General features: G+C 46.1%; 1 protein-coding gene across 1 annotated transcript in view; it reads right to left on the minus strand.

Moving 5' to 3' along the window:
• The window catches only part of LOC136577618 (pinopsin-like), a 178438-nt gene that overhangs the window by 19314 nt on the left and 144764 nt on the right, over positions 1-14360 (minus strand). Inside the window, exon 4 of the mRNA XM_066577539.1 lies at positions 8937-9170. Within this exon, the coding sequence (XP_066433636.1) occupies positions 8937-9170 (234 nt within the window). The remainder of the gene's footprint in view (positions 1-8936; positions 9171-14360) is intronic.

Raw genomic sequence — 14360 nt, forward strand, 5'->3', positions numbered from 1 at the left:
CTGGGACTGTGGATTTTCCGGATTACCCCGAGAAGTCCTCCCTGTCACAACACCTTCTAGAAGTGTAATTTGTGCCAAACTACTGTAGTACGTTGAAACTTTGCTGAAGTTACAGTAAACGGATATTGCCGACTGTTCCTGGATTTGTTCAGAAGGTATGTGGACTAAGTTATTTACTTCACTGAAATTCACCCCAGAGGATGGAACGGTGGCATCACGAGTGACAAGAAGATTGCCTCTGATTACATTTTCCCTCTGACCTCCCCTGGCAGTATCTTGGATGGGTTGCAAGCTACCCCCAGGAAAGGAGATGGTAGCACCACTGTGACAAGGCCGTTATCTACCTTGCCACCTCCTCAACGCTGCATAAGCTCAGAAGAACCATGGTTGTAATGCACATAATAAAATGGAAATATTTTAAGGGCGTTTGCAAATCTATATGCAACAGCTGCTGACTCCTGATGATTTGAGTAAGTGGTGGTCATGTTAGGCAATTGCATTAGAGCACCTAATCTTTTTTTCTTATAGACCATAATTATGTGATTTTTACATTGCAAAGAATCTTGCACATTCTGAAATAATAATAACAGTACAATAATCTGCTATTTACTAACATAATATGCCAATAGGGAATTCAGGCATTATAAAAATGAGGGCCTTAAGATTTTTTAAACTATGCATAAATGCAACCTCTCAACTAAAAGCAAAATGCAAACTGCAAACTTGGTATTGGTCAAAGTAGCAACGTGTGAACTGCTGCTGCAAACACTACAGTAGTGACAGAACTGTAGTAAGATGTTGTCACCATGGAACTTCAATGATATCCTTTGTGGAAAAAAGTCACATGCAATCGCATGACTCAGAAAAGGGTGACACAGTTGGAATGTTTGCAGTGGCTTCAAGGTCTCTTAAAACTGTTCATGGACACAATTTCATTTGTCAGGTATCACTATTCTTTGAGACATCAAAAAATATTCTATTAGGGTTTCTTCACGCGAGCGTGATTTTGTCCTGTTATGCGGCCGTCGTAATCATGGCTGCATAACGGAACGAAAGAAAGCATTGATTTCAATGGTTTTGTTTTCACTAGCTGTATTCGCGGGCGTTAATATTACGCCGAGAAAAGATAGGACTTGCCCCATATTTCCGTCATGCAGTTAATACTACACGCGGGAAAGATAGGACAGGACCTATCTTCTTGCAGTTTTTTTCAAACATCATGTGCATTAGCGCGGAGTTTGTAAGGTCAGAGAAGACAAAAAAATACCTGTTCATGCGGAACTATGCTCCATAGCGGCGAGCGTAGTTGTGCATGTGGCCATGGATTTTTGCTCTCAGTGTGTATCTGTGTGTAGCTTCCCCACAATCTGCAATTGAAGGAGTCTGTCTCACTGTACAGATTTCTATATTCATAAGTTATCTTGAGAGACCAATGCCAAGAATGACATAGGTCAGAAGATAGCATAAACTGAAAATGCACCTTAAGGCCTCTTTCACACTGGGAACAGCAATATCTCAGCAAGAAAGTTGTTTCCTGGTCAGAGGGGTTCAAAAATCCCATCTCCAGGAAGCACTGGCTCTGATTGGTTCTCGAGCGCCGTGGCTCAGCCAATCACTGCAGCACTCGGTGAATCAATCGGAGCCAGCGCTTCCTAGAGGCGGGATTTTTGAACCCCCTGACCAGGAAACACTGGCTAAAGACTACAAACAAGTGCAGAGGAACTGCCAGAGGAGAAGTGAGGTTTTTTTTTTGCATGCGCAGACCAGCTCTCCGGCGCGAGCACGCCAGAGAAGCCCCATTCAACAGAACAGAAGACCGCACAGCGCGTCTAATGGAAGGAGGAGGCAGCGTTAGTCGGCGCCATGGAGACGAGTACGCCAGCACCGGAGGGGGTAAGTGTATAACTTCTGTATGGCTCATATTTAATGCACGATGTATATTACAAAGTGCATTAATATGGCCATACAGAAGTGTATAACCCCACTTGCTGCCGCGGGACAACCCCTTTAAGGCCTTATTCATACAACTGTATGTTTACAGCTATTTAGCCAAGTAAATAAAAATCACCCAAAAATTACGACCATCCGAAGCATTCGATTCCAATGTATTCGTTCAAAAGAGCCATTTTTTCTGCGCTGAAAAAAATAGGACATACGCGACCCGTCGCTGATTTTATATGCCGCTTCAAAAGATGGGTCTTGCCCTATCTTTTGCCGAGAGACGCAGAAAGCTCATATAGACTTCAATGGAAGCTGGAAAAGGGGAGGAGGGGGAGGGAGTTTAGCTATGTCTAACGCAGACTTCAATGGAAGCTGGAAAAGGGGAGGGGGGAGGGAGTTTAGCTATGTCTAACGCTTGGAAAAGAAGACAGCTGGCTCTATTTAAGTATTAGTAGTCATTCCAGGCATTTTACAGCGATCAATGGATTTCCATTTTGGCCTACAAAACATTGCAAGTCGTGGGCATATCGAGAAACCCACCAGGTTTTTGTCTCGCAATATTGCATGCTACAAAATATCGTAAATGTGAAGGAAAGCATGGGCTCCACATACATGCGACTCTTCACATTGTCGCAATGTGAGAAAATAGCACGACTTTGTCAATCGTGTGAAACAGGTCTAACTTCCCACAGGCGAGCACGATATGTTGCCATGAATCCCGCCCCCATATCGTGCTCGCCATCCATGTGAAATCACAGAGGATGCCAGCCATTTTCATGGCAAAACAACCTTGTATCACTTCGGGGATGAAGGGATCGTCTGGTGCGGCTGTTGGCTGCGGTAGAGGATCGCGGAGTTTCTCCCATTGTGAAAGCAATGGGCGCAGCGATGCAAGAGCATGCAGCAAGATAGAACACGCTGAGATGTGTTTCCTGTGTAGTATCGCATCATGGTGCCATGCAGAAAAACATCGCTCCTGTGTATGACCCCATTCAAAAGAGATTTGTGTGTCTCACAAAGCACAAATCTTGCGCGATTTTGACGCCCATGTAAAGGCACCCTAAGCGTGCGCTATTTGAAGGCTTTTTAATTCATCTCTTTTCTCAGGCTGCCCAGTCCTTGCTATAGCATTCTGCATTTTGTGCAGCAAAAGTCCCATGGAAGTCTATGGGAGGTGCGCAAATAAGCAAGGGGAAGGATGGATCTCATTAGACTTAACTAGATATTAAAGCCAAAGAAAGGGTGTCTCAGGTGCACGTGTAAACTACCACTGCGTGCGCAAAAGTACAGCCATGCGCAAATCTACCTCAGCAGCCTTGTTCATGGGCAAAAACATTGTTCAAGGGCGAGAATTTTTGCGCATAGGTTCGTATGGAGCCACCCTTAGTGATCAGTCCATTTTATGTCCTAGTGACCAATCAATATTCTTTCATCATTGCATTCCAGGAGCCATAACTTCAAAATTTTTCCATTGACCTGTTTTTTGCGGAACAAGTTGTATTTTTTAATGTCATAATTTTTGGGTACACATAATGTACTGTATAACTTTTATAAAAAAAATATTTTGGGGGGGGGGGGGGATTTGGGAAAAAAAGAAATTCTACTATTTCTTTTTTGGGTTTTATTTTTACAGCGTTCAGTGTGCAAAGTATCTTTTTTATTTTTCATGGTGTTTACCATACAGTATAAGGCTTTATTCAAACGAGCGTATATCGGCCGCCGTTTTTACGGCCGGCCAATATACGCTACCATCTGATGTATTGGAATTCAAATGCATCAGATTAGACGGGCGAATTTCCGCCGCATAAAAGCACCCGGCCGGCCAAGATAGCGCATAGGAGTGCATTTTGTCTGGGGCGCTTTTCCACACCTTTTCTAAGGCCGCTTTCAACAGCTGTGAAAATTGCGTGAGATTTGTGCGTTGTGAGATGCACAAATCTCGCATGAATATGCACCCCATTCTTTTGAGCAGGGTCATATACATGAGCATTTTTTTTCCCACATCGCGGTGCGGGAAAAAATTGCGGCATGTCCTATTGTTGGACGTTCCCTTGGAACACATCAACCATTGTTTTTAATGGGTCTGGCAAAGCATCCCATGGCATGCAAGGTGCAAGCGCGAGCAATACAATGCAAGGTTTGAAAACAATGAGGAGAAATATTCTGCGAACATCCGCAAGGAAATTGCATGTTGGCAAGACCAATATTGCTGCGTATGGCCTGCGTGTATGCATGTTATCGCTAAGCGACCTCCCAGGAAATATAACACTTAAAAAAACAGGTGTACTGCGCATGACTGCCTACGTGAGTACGTGCTCAGCGCAGTACAATTTCGCCACCATACACAGCTGTATGCAGGGTCAAGACCAAGTTCACAGCTATAGGGCTTATTCATACAAGCGTATGTAGGGCGGCCGTGAAAACGGCCAGCCAATATACGCGACCGTGTGATGCATGGTTCGGCGTATACGCCGTTGGGGGCATAGGACAGCCTTTCCCTACCACTCGCCAGCTTTCTGCAAGGGGAGGAGTCAGGACGGGGTGAGAGCTAATGTGTTGAGCTCCCATCCTTCTGCGCCCTTGCCGCTGTTTGCAATGGGAGGGGTGGGGGAGGGGCTTCGCTCTGCCCCGTTCCGCTCCTCCCATTGCAAACAGTAGAAAGGGGTGGAGAGAGGAAGAGAAGGGGGGACAGTGTTTAGCATTCCCTTCTCCTGCAGCTGTCATTGGCTCCCATAGGAGTCAATGCAGCTGCGCTGCCGATGTAAAGGTTCCCGACTGAGCGTTTTTACACTGCGGAGATACGCCTCCGTGCACCGATGCATTGTAAACCAATGTATCAGAATCAGAAGGGCAGTGTAAATTGGCCGGGGCGTAAAAACATGGACGATTCACGCCTTTGTGTATAAGCCCGTAAAACGTTTCGGGAGCCAGCTGCGTTTTCCGCTTATGGCTGTGTGAGACCAATCTTTAGATGCTTTTAGGCGTGCAACGCCAGGAACAGATGACAGGTGCCTCTACTTAATTCATTAGAAGGACATTAGGAAGTTTTCCTCTGACTGAGGGAATTCTGATCAGCAGAGCATTTGTTCGGTAATACTTGGCACCCGGCCGTGTAAATGAATGAGAAAACGCTAGTTAAGCTCAGGACTTGTACACGGAAAATCACCTATTTTTATTTGCAATCTGCAGAGTGGAAAAAGCAACCCTCATGTGAAAGAGGCCTTAGGTCTTAGGCTGCATTCACACGAACGTATATCGGCTCCGTTTTCTCTGCCTCCTCTCCGCCCCTCTGCACTATTTGCAATGGGGAGAGGCAGGACGGGGCGGGGCTAATTCTCGGAACTTAGCCCACCCCGTCCCGCCTCCTTTTATTGCAAAAAGTGCAGAGGGGCGGAGAGGAGGCAGAGAGGGGGTGGGAGCTCAGTTCCTGCTCCTGGCTCTTCCATCATCCCCCCCCCCCCTGCAGATGAGGACAACGTATATCGGCTCGGCGTGAAAACCGAGCCGATATACGTTCGTGTGATTGCAGCCTTATTCAGACAGGCGTATATCGGTAGGGTTTTCACACCCAGCCAATATACGCTGCCCCTCTGTGAGGGAAGGAGGCGGGACAGAACGGGAACTAGTGCACTGAGCTCCTGCCCCCTCTCCGCCTCTTGCCACTGTTTGCAATGGGAGGGGCATGACGGGGTGGACATTAGCTCCGCCCATTGTCTCTATCTTCCAATTGCAAATAGTGGAGAGGGGGCGGGAGCTTAGTTTACTACCCTGTTTCCCTGAAAATAAAACATACCCTGAAAATAAGACATAGCATGATTTTCCAGGCTTTTTGAGGATGCTTAAAATATAAGCCCTACTCCAAAATTAAGCCCTGCTAACAGTTAATTAAAAAAAAGTCAATTTACATAGTGTCCAGGCAGCTATACATGTAAAAAAGTTAAACCTTTTTGAACAAAAATTAATATAAGACACTGTCTTATTTTCGGGGAAACACGGTAGTTCCTGCACCCTCCAGCCTCCTTACCTTGCAGAGAGGGCAGTGTATATCAGCCGGGCGTGAAAACCCAACCAATATACACCTGTCTGAATAAGCCCTTATAGAGCAAATGTGAAAGTATGAACAATTCTGAACAATTTCTTGTTTAAACAAGCCAAAATTGAGCAAAGTCTGACGCCATTCGCTACTTTAAATGATAAATCAGCTAGTCTAAAAGGCCCATTACTAATCTGTACTTGGTAGCAAAATAAAATGAACAATTAGGTCCCATCTAATTTCATAAACTTCCCTTATATTTGCAACAATGTGCAACTGTATTCTTGCAGCATTGGGCCTCATTCATTGAGCGTTTTCTTGCAGCTATTAGCTGTGAGCAAACATCGCCGGAAAATCGCAACCATGTAAAGCATTGGATACCAATGCACTCATTAACATGGACTATTTTCAGCCATGATTTTTCCTTGCAGCGTTATAAAATAGGCCATGACTAGAGATGAGCGAGCACCAAAATGCTGGAGTGCTCGCTACTCGAGTCGAACTTCCCGCGATGCTCGAGGGTTCGTTTCGAGTAACGAACCCCATTAAAGTCAATGGGCGACTCGAGCATTTTTGTATATCGCCGATGCTCGCTAAGGTTTTCATTTGTGAAAATCTGGGCAATTCACGAAAGTGATGGGAACGACACAGAAACGGATAGGGCAGGCGAGGAGCTACATGTTGGGCTGCATCTCAAGTTCCAAGGTCCCACTATTAAGCCACAATAGCGGCAAGAGTGCCCCCCCCCCCCCCCGCACTGTCAGCATAAAGATCGCTCTCCACTGCCACAGCTGTAACAGCTGTGGCAGAGAAGAACGATGTTAGCCCATTGAATTCAATGGAGCCGGCAATACAGCCGGCTCCATTGAACGCAATGGGCTGCCGGCGAGCGCGGGAGTGAGACCCTCCCCCCCCCCCCCCCCCGCACTGTCAGCATAAAGAACGTTCTCCTCTGCCACAGCTGTAACAGCTGTGGCAGAGAAGAACGATGTTAGCCCATTGAATTCAATGGAGTCGGCAATACAGTCGGCTCCATTGAAAGCAATGGCCTCCGGCGATCTCAGGATGAATTTTCGGGAAGGGCTTAAAAATATAAGCCCTTACCTGAAAATCATCCTAAAATGTGTAAAAATAAAAAAAAATGTATACTCACCTTTCCGCTGAAGCCAGAGTTCAGCCGCGTCTGGCCGGCAGTTCTCCTGAACTGCTCTGAGTAGTATTCAGCAGCCGGGGATTTAAAAATCACCAATTAGAGGCAGCTCTCACTCACACCCATTCATGAATTCATGAATGGATGAGTGAGTGCTGCCTCTGATTGACCGCTGAGAGCTGCCCCTGATTGGTCCCTGCGCTGAGCCAATTAGAGGCAGCACTCACCCATTCATGAATTCATGAATTGGTGTGAGTGAGAGCTGCCTCTGATTGGCTGAGCACCTCAGCCAATCACATTCAGCTCTTTCAGCAGGCGGGGATTTTAAATCCCCGGCTGGTGATAGATCAGCAGTTCAGCACCACAGTGCAGGGGCGACAGCTGAAGGGAGGTGAGTATCTATTATTTTGTTTTTTAAATCACTTGTAATTCATTTCCAGGGAATGGCTTATATGTAAAGCCCTTCCCTGAAAAAGAATTCAGGTGTGCCAGCAGACCATTGTCTTCAATGGAGCCGCCGGCAGCAGCAGCGGCGGCTCCATTGAAGAGAATGCCTGCATTTTTATTCTTTTTTACACTAAAATCTTTCTTTTTCAGGGAAGGGCTTATATGTAAAGTCCTTCCCTGAAAAGGAATGCAGGGAGCTAGCAGGCCATTGTTTTCAATGGAGCCGCCGGCAGCAGCCGCGGCTCCATTGAAAACAATGCGTGCATTCCCTATGGTGCACGCATGTCCTATCTTTGCAGGCACGTACCTGCAAAGTACGGACATGTGCACACAGCATAGGGAATGCAGTGTTGTAAATACAAGCGTGTTTTTGTGCGTGCGTATGCACGCACCAAAACACGCTCGTCTGAACACACCCTTAGGGCGCCCACCCACTGGCGTTTGCGATTTCCGTGCGTGAAAAACGCAGCATTTTCCGCGGCTTTTTAGCGGCATTTTCGCGGCTTTTCCGTTAATTTCCATTGACATTCATGGGTGCATTAAGAGAAAAATAAGGACACATATGCAACTGACAGTTCCTATGTTAAAAATTGCAACGGACCAAAAAAAAAAACGCCAGTGGACAGGAACACATTCAATATTAATTGCTCTTGAGAAAAAACGCAAAACGCAAAGGAAAAAAAATCGCCTGTGGGTGGGCGCCCTTAGGATGATTTTCAGGTAAGGGCTTATATTTTTAAGCCCTTCCCGAAAATTCATCCTGCGTACGCCGGCAGCCCATGGCTTTCAATAGAGTCGGCTGTATTGCCGTCTCCATTGAATTCAATGGTCAGTGCTCGTTTAATCGAGACGAGTACCGCATGGTGCTCGTTTCGAGTAACGAGCATCTCGAGCACCCTAATACTCGAACGAGCATCAAGCTCGGATGAGTATGCTCGCTCATCTCTAGCCATGACCTATCTTGTGACGAAAATCGGAGGAATACTCCCATGGATTCCTATTGAAGCTGAAAAAAAAGACAGCTGGCTCTATTTAGCTACTTAAACTAAATAAAGCCATACTGCCGACCGCAGCTGCAGCGTCGTTTTCTCGCAATGCGGCCCTGTGCATGAGAAAACGCTAATTTCTTTTAGAATCAGATTGCAGCAATGCAGTGTTGCCACAATTCTTTTACGTGATGCAACCTGCATAAAAACAAATCACTCGTGTGAAGGAAGCCTTAACTTGAAGCAGAATAGCAGAGCGCGACCTTTCCTGCTTGGCAATCTTGCTCCATTCATCACAAAGCTAGTTACATTTTATTTTGTGAAAGCATTAAATATTTCAAATAAAGACATTGAAAAAGAAAGTTGTGGAAAGCCTCACCTGCTTATTCATAAGTATGTAGATCAGCGGATTGCATACGGTACTGCTTTTGGCCAAGAGTGAAGGTATAACACTTGCAACTGGGGAGACCACTCCAGGCCTCCCAAATGTAGAGAGCAAAGCAACCACCCCATAAGGCAGCCAACAGATAAGGTAGCAGATGACAGTGGTGATCACCATCAGCAGCACATGGTACTCCCTCTTTCGGGCTGTACTTTTTCTTACTTTTCCAACCTGGTGAAATATAGAATTGTACAGAATGTTAATAATAAGAGTTATTTAGGCTTATTTATGTAGCAAAAACATTCTGCAAAATCGTGCTAAGATTGCTATCACATACATCACAATGGAGTTCACAATCACATTTCCCTATATCAGACATGCTACCCGGCGACATGATTTTGGAGGAAACCAGAGCATTAGCAGATCCACACAAGCACAGGGAGATTATATAAACTCCACGTAGTTGTCCTTGGTTGGATCTGAACTTGGGACTCCAGTGATGCCAGGTCATGGTGTTACTCACTGTGTATAGTACTACTGCTTTAGGGAGCACTTAGTCCTATTTTTTCAACTAGTTCAATACAAAATGATGCATTACAGTATGTTAATAATGCAGCTACTTCATGTTAGGTATTAGTGTATCTTGACACCACCGCAAGCTAGTGGTTTGACAGGAGGAACGCCCCTTTCACACCCCTAGCTCCTGATAGGGCCAAGGGGGTAAGGTGCTGGTAGAACACTGTGGAAAAAATGTCAGCATTACCTGCAGCCTTTGTCTTAGGGTAACATTTGTGATGAGGCTTACATTTAAATTTGCAAATGCTGTCATGTTACCGCTGTAACGTGGCAGCATTACCATCTACCAATGTAAGCCTCATCACAAATGTTACCCTCACCCTAAGGTCCCCCTCTCACAGCTGTCGGACTCACTGCTTTGGCTGCGCTGTGTGCATTGTCACCTCCGTCTACGCCGCTCCCCTGCTCAGAGCTGCCGCCAACAGTGTTTGTATTCCGCTGCCATGAGTGTCAGTTCTGTGGAGGACGCTCCCCAGCTGACACATGCCGCCATCACCGCTTGCTCTACGCCGACGTCGGCAGTGACTGACCCGTGCCAGGCGCTCCCCCAATGACAGCTGGTCGGCTCCTCGTTTCTGCTCTCCGTTCCAGGCAAAGACGCATCTGCTGGGGTTTGGGGGAAAGCTGGCGGCGTGTGGTCAAGCAGTGGCAGGCCACCGGAATACACTCTGAGTTTCCCCCTAGCCCTGTGGCCTCTCTGCACCCACCAGTATGTACAATGTACATTGCTTGGGGCTGCCTCAGACAGTTGCGGAGTGCCACGGCGGTAGCGGAAAACCTTCCTCAGGATGGTTTGGGCTCTGTGAAATAACCCAGTGCCTTGTGCTCCAGTGGCCAGGAAATAAGCCCTAATAGTAACCCCTATAGTGGCCCCTGTAGTAACAGTGACCTCCATAGTGGCTGCAGTAGTAATAGTTATCCCCATAGTGGCCCCTGCAGTATTAGTGACCCCCATTGTGGCTGCAGTAGTAACAGTGACCCCCATAGTGACTACAGTAGTAACAGTGACCCCCATAGTGCCCTTAGTAGTAACAGCGTCCCCCATAATGGCCCCAGTAGTAACAGTGCTCCCATAGTGCCCGCAGTAGTGATTGTGACCCCCCTTAGTGGCCCAAGTGGTAACAGTTACCCATATATTGAATAGTAATAGTGATCCCCAATAGTCGTCCTAAGGATGCTGCCTGACCAGAAGCCAATAGCAGCCCCCCTATTGGTCTTTGGCCGGGCAACATCCGCCTGCAGCTCCGGTCCAGCCACACACTGCAGAGTTTGTGACTGAGTACCTCTGACCTCGGCAGAGACGTCAGCGGTCAGGAGAAGTCAGCGGTTACTGACTCTGCACTGCGCTGCCAGAAAGAAGATGCAGCCAGGGTAAGCTAAATTCCTTCAAAGTGATTATCCAGGCAGGTCCTGCCGGGATAGACCAGCGATTGAGCGGAAGCTGCTGCTCCATCCTATGTGTAGGGGCCAGCTCCTGTAATTGCAAACGCAGCTCTTATTGAAATCAATGGGAGCAACGCTTGTAATTGCAGCTTGGGGTCCAATTGATTTCAATGAGAGCATCACCTGGACTTTAAAGTTAAATGCACAGCCAGGGGGCCAAATACAATGAGGCCGTGGGCCTTGTGTTTGACATGTGTGACGGAGTTTATGGTGATAAGTTTCCTTTGAAGAACCACTGTCATAACTGCTTTTAGGAAAAAGGATTGATAAAATGCTGCCTGCAGCGCTCCTGGTACCAAAGGTTAGGGGGCTGTACATTGCATCTGCAGTAATTACTAAAATGTGGCTTATTGGAAGTGATTAATTAGGATTAAGTACCTTCCTAACTAAATACCTAACAGAATACAGTATGGAAATCATAATGTAAAAGAATGGACTGCATTCTTAACATTGTACACTAGATGGCGCTCCTTAATAAGAGGTGAAAACAGAATCTTTACAGTAATTGAAGAAAAGTTATGCTTTGGCTGTCGGTATAAATAATGCGGGTCCCTCTAGGACAAAGTAAACTCATTTGTCATTCTCCGCACACAAGAGATTTATAGTTGCAGGAGCAGAATCTGCTTGCATCTCCTCACATCTCTTGTTTAGCACCTCCAGACTGAAGAATCCATGCAAATACAGAACACAATGCTGATAGTGTTGATATTTGACATTAATTACATTTTATTTACTAGAACCCACTCAACCCCTTTCAATAACATTACATTTATGTCTACTGAGATTTATAGAAACCCTTAGGAATATAATTGAAATGTTGAAGTTTTGTGTTATGTGGTCTTTGAGGTCCAACTCCAGGCTTTATATTGTGTCAATGTTTTACAGGTTTTATTTTACAGAATGTTCAAATCAGCTACTTGCTGTGCTTAGAACCCGCACTTCTTTCAGTGACCTAGAGCAGCAGCAAATACTGTATAATACTGTACAAAGAGACAGAAGTATAGTGTAGTGCCACAAGGTGGCAGCGTAGTGATATCACTGCCACAAAGTGCGATTTAGAATCCATAGCATTGTGTAAAAAAGTATGTGGGTATTCAACCGTTAATGGAAATATTTCCTATAAACCTGGCACACATCTAGCTAAAGAGAATGCTATACAGAGTGATACTCTATTCACCGACTCCTAGGAGGCAAAACACTACACTGATGATTGTATGTGACGGCTGTAGACTTTCTTTACAGAATGTTTCCAGTACTTTGCTTGCTTTATTTAAAGGGCTATTCCCATCTAGTCTAACTTATCCCTTGGACAGATCATCAGCAGTTCATGGACAGCAACAGTGCTAATTGCCAAGGCACGTAGAAGAGGAACCATCACCTGTAGATTTGGGTAGGACAAACCATCTAAAGTTCAGGTTGGCTGCAAACTGAACTTTTAGCAAAGTTCAACCCAAAACAGGGTTCCATTGGTACGATTTGCTCAATTCTAATCAGTAGTCTTGTAATAGCACCCCTGATATCCAAAGAAGCATCTGGCATTCTGCACGTCATTTTTTTCTTTACTACATTGTTAGGCTTCCATCTTTTGCACTCCTTAGGGCTGAAAATAATGACATTTTTTTTAACAAGTTATTTTTGTATGTCGTTTCTTCTGTTCACACATTTTACATGCGTTTTTTCAGGCATTTTGTTTCCTATTGAGATGTATATTGAAAGATGCCTAAAAAAAAAGGTCAAAGCTACAGCCTTCTGCGTTTCAAAAAAGACAGCACTGACCCAAAAAATACACAAGCTGACTTGCAACTAACATCTGGTTATGGTGTTATTTGCCTTAAAAAAATGGCAAAAACCCCAGGAAAGATGCCTAAAAAACTAAAACGTGATTTATAGAGATGAGCGAGCATACTCGTCCGAGCTTGATACTCGTTCGAGTATTAGGGTGTTCGAGATGCTCGTTACTCGTGACGAGTACCACGCAATGTTCGAGTCACCTTCATTTTCTTCCCTGAGAAATTTGCGCGCTTTTCTGGCCAATAGAAAGACAGGGAAGGCATTACAGCTTCCCCCTGCGACGTTCAAGCCCTATACCACCCCCCTGCAGTGAGTGGCTGGCGAGATTAGGTGTCACCCGAGTATTGAAATCTGCCCCTCCCGCGGCTCGCCACAGATGCATTCTGACATAGAGGAGGGAAAGTGGTGTTGATGCCGGAGCTGCTATGAATTGTCGGGAAGGGCTTAAATATATAAGCCCTTCCCTGCAATTCATCCAGAAAAGTGTTAAAATAAAATATGTATATATATATGCTCACCTGCTCCCGGCAGCCAGAGTTCCACGCAGCCGGCCTGCAGTGGGTGTGAAGGGGGTGTGAGTCAGACCTGCCCCCTGATTGGCTCAGCGCTGAGCCAATCAGGGGGCAGGTCTGACTCACACCCCCTTCACACCCACTGCAGGCCGGCTGCCGGGAGCAGGTGAGTATGTATATATATTTTATTTTAACACTTTTCTGGATGAATTGCAGGGAAGGGCTTATATATTTAAGCCCTTCCCGACAATTCATCCCACACTCGCCCGCAGCGCATTGCTTTCGGACAGCTCCAGCCCGTTTCTAATGAAACACGGCTAGGAGCAGATTTTCGGGCGATTTTCGGGCACCGGTCACGCGATTTGCGGATGCGCATCCGTCATGCGATCCGCAAATCGCGCGAAAAAACGCCCGTCTGACTAAGGGTGCCTACCCACTAGCGTTTTTTTCCCTGCGAAATTCGCAGCATTTTTTTCTCTGCAGTGGTCTATGGGACTTGTAATGTTAAAATCGCGATCGCGCAAAATCGCAATTTACCGCGAAATCGTGATTTTGCGCGATCGCGATTTTAACATTACAAGTCCCATAGACCCCTGCAGAGAAAAAAATGCTGCGAATTTCGCAGGGAAAAAAAACGCTAGTGGGTAGGCACCCTAAGGCCTCCTTCCCACAAACGGATTTACGCCGCGTAAATCCGCGGCAAAAATCCGCTGCGTTGCACCCTGCTATTAGGTTCTATTGAACCTAATAGCACAATGCTCACGATGCGTAATTCCACCGCGGAATTACGCACCGTGAAATCTCCCATCCTCACCCGCAGCATGTTCTATTTGCTGCGGGTGTACGCGCTGACGGCTTCCATTGCAGTCAATCGCAGATTGCACCTATGTGCGATCTGCGATTTCTGTTCTCTTCTCTATATGCGCTCAATAGGGCCGGCGGCAGCAGCGCCGACCCCATTGAGAACATATAGAAGACAAATCATTCTTCTCTTCCACAGCTGTAACAGCTGTGGCAGAGAAGAACGATGTTTGCCCATTGAATTCAATGGAGCCAGCAATACAGCCGCCTCCTTTGAAAGCAATGGGCTGCCGGTGAT

The sequence above is a fragment of the Eleutherodactylus coqui genome, chromosome 1 (assembly GCF_035609145.1).
Source record: "Eleutherodactylus coqui strain aEleCoq1 chromosome 1, aEleCoq1.hap1, whole genome shotgun sequence".
NCBI classification, from domain to species: domain Eukaryota; kingdom Metazoa; phylum Chordata; class Amphibia; order Anura; family Eleutherodactylidae; genus Eleutherodactylus; species Eleutherodactylus coqui.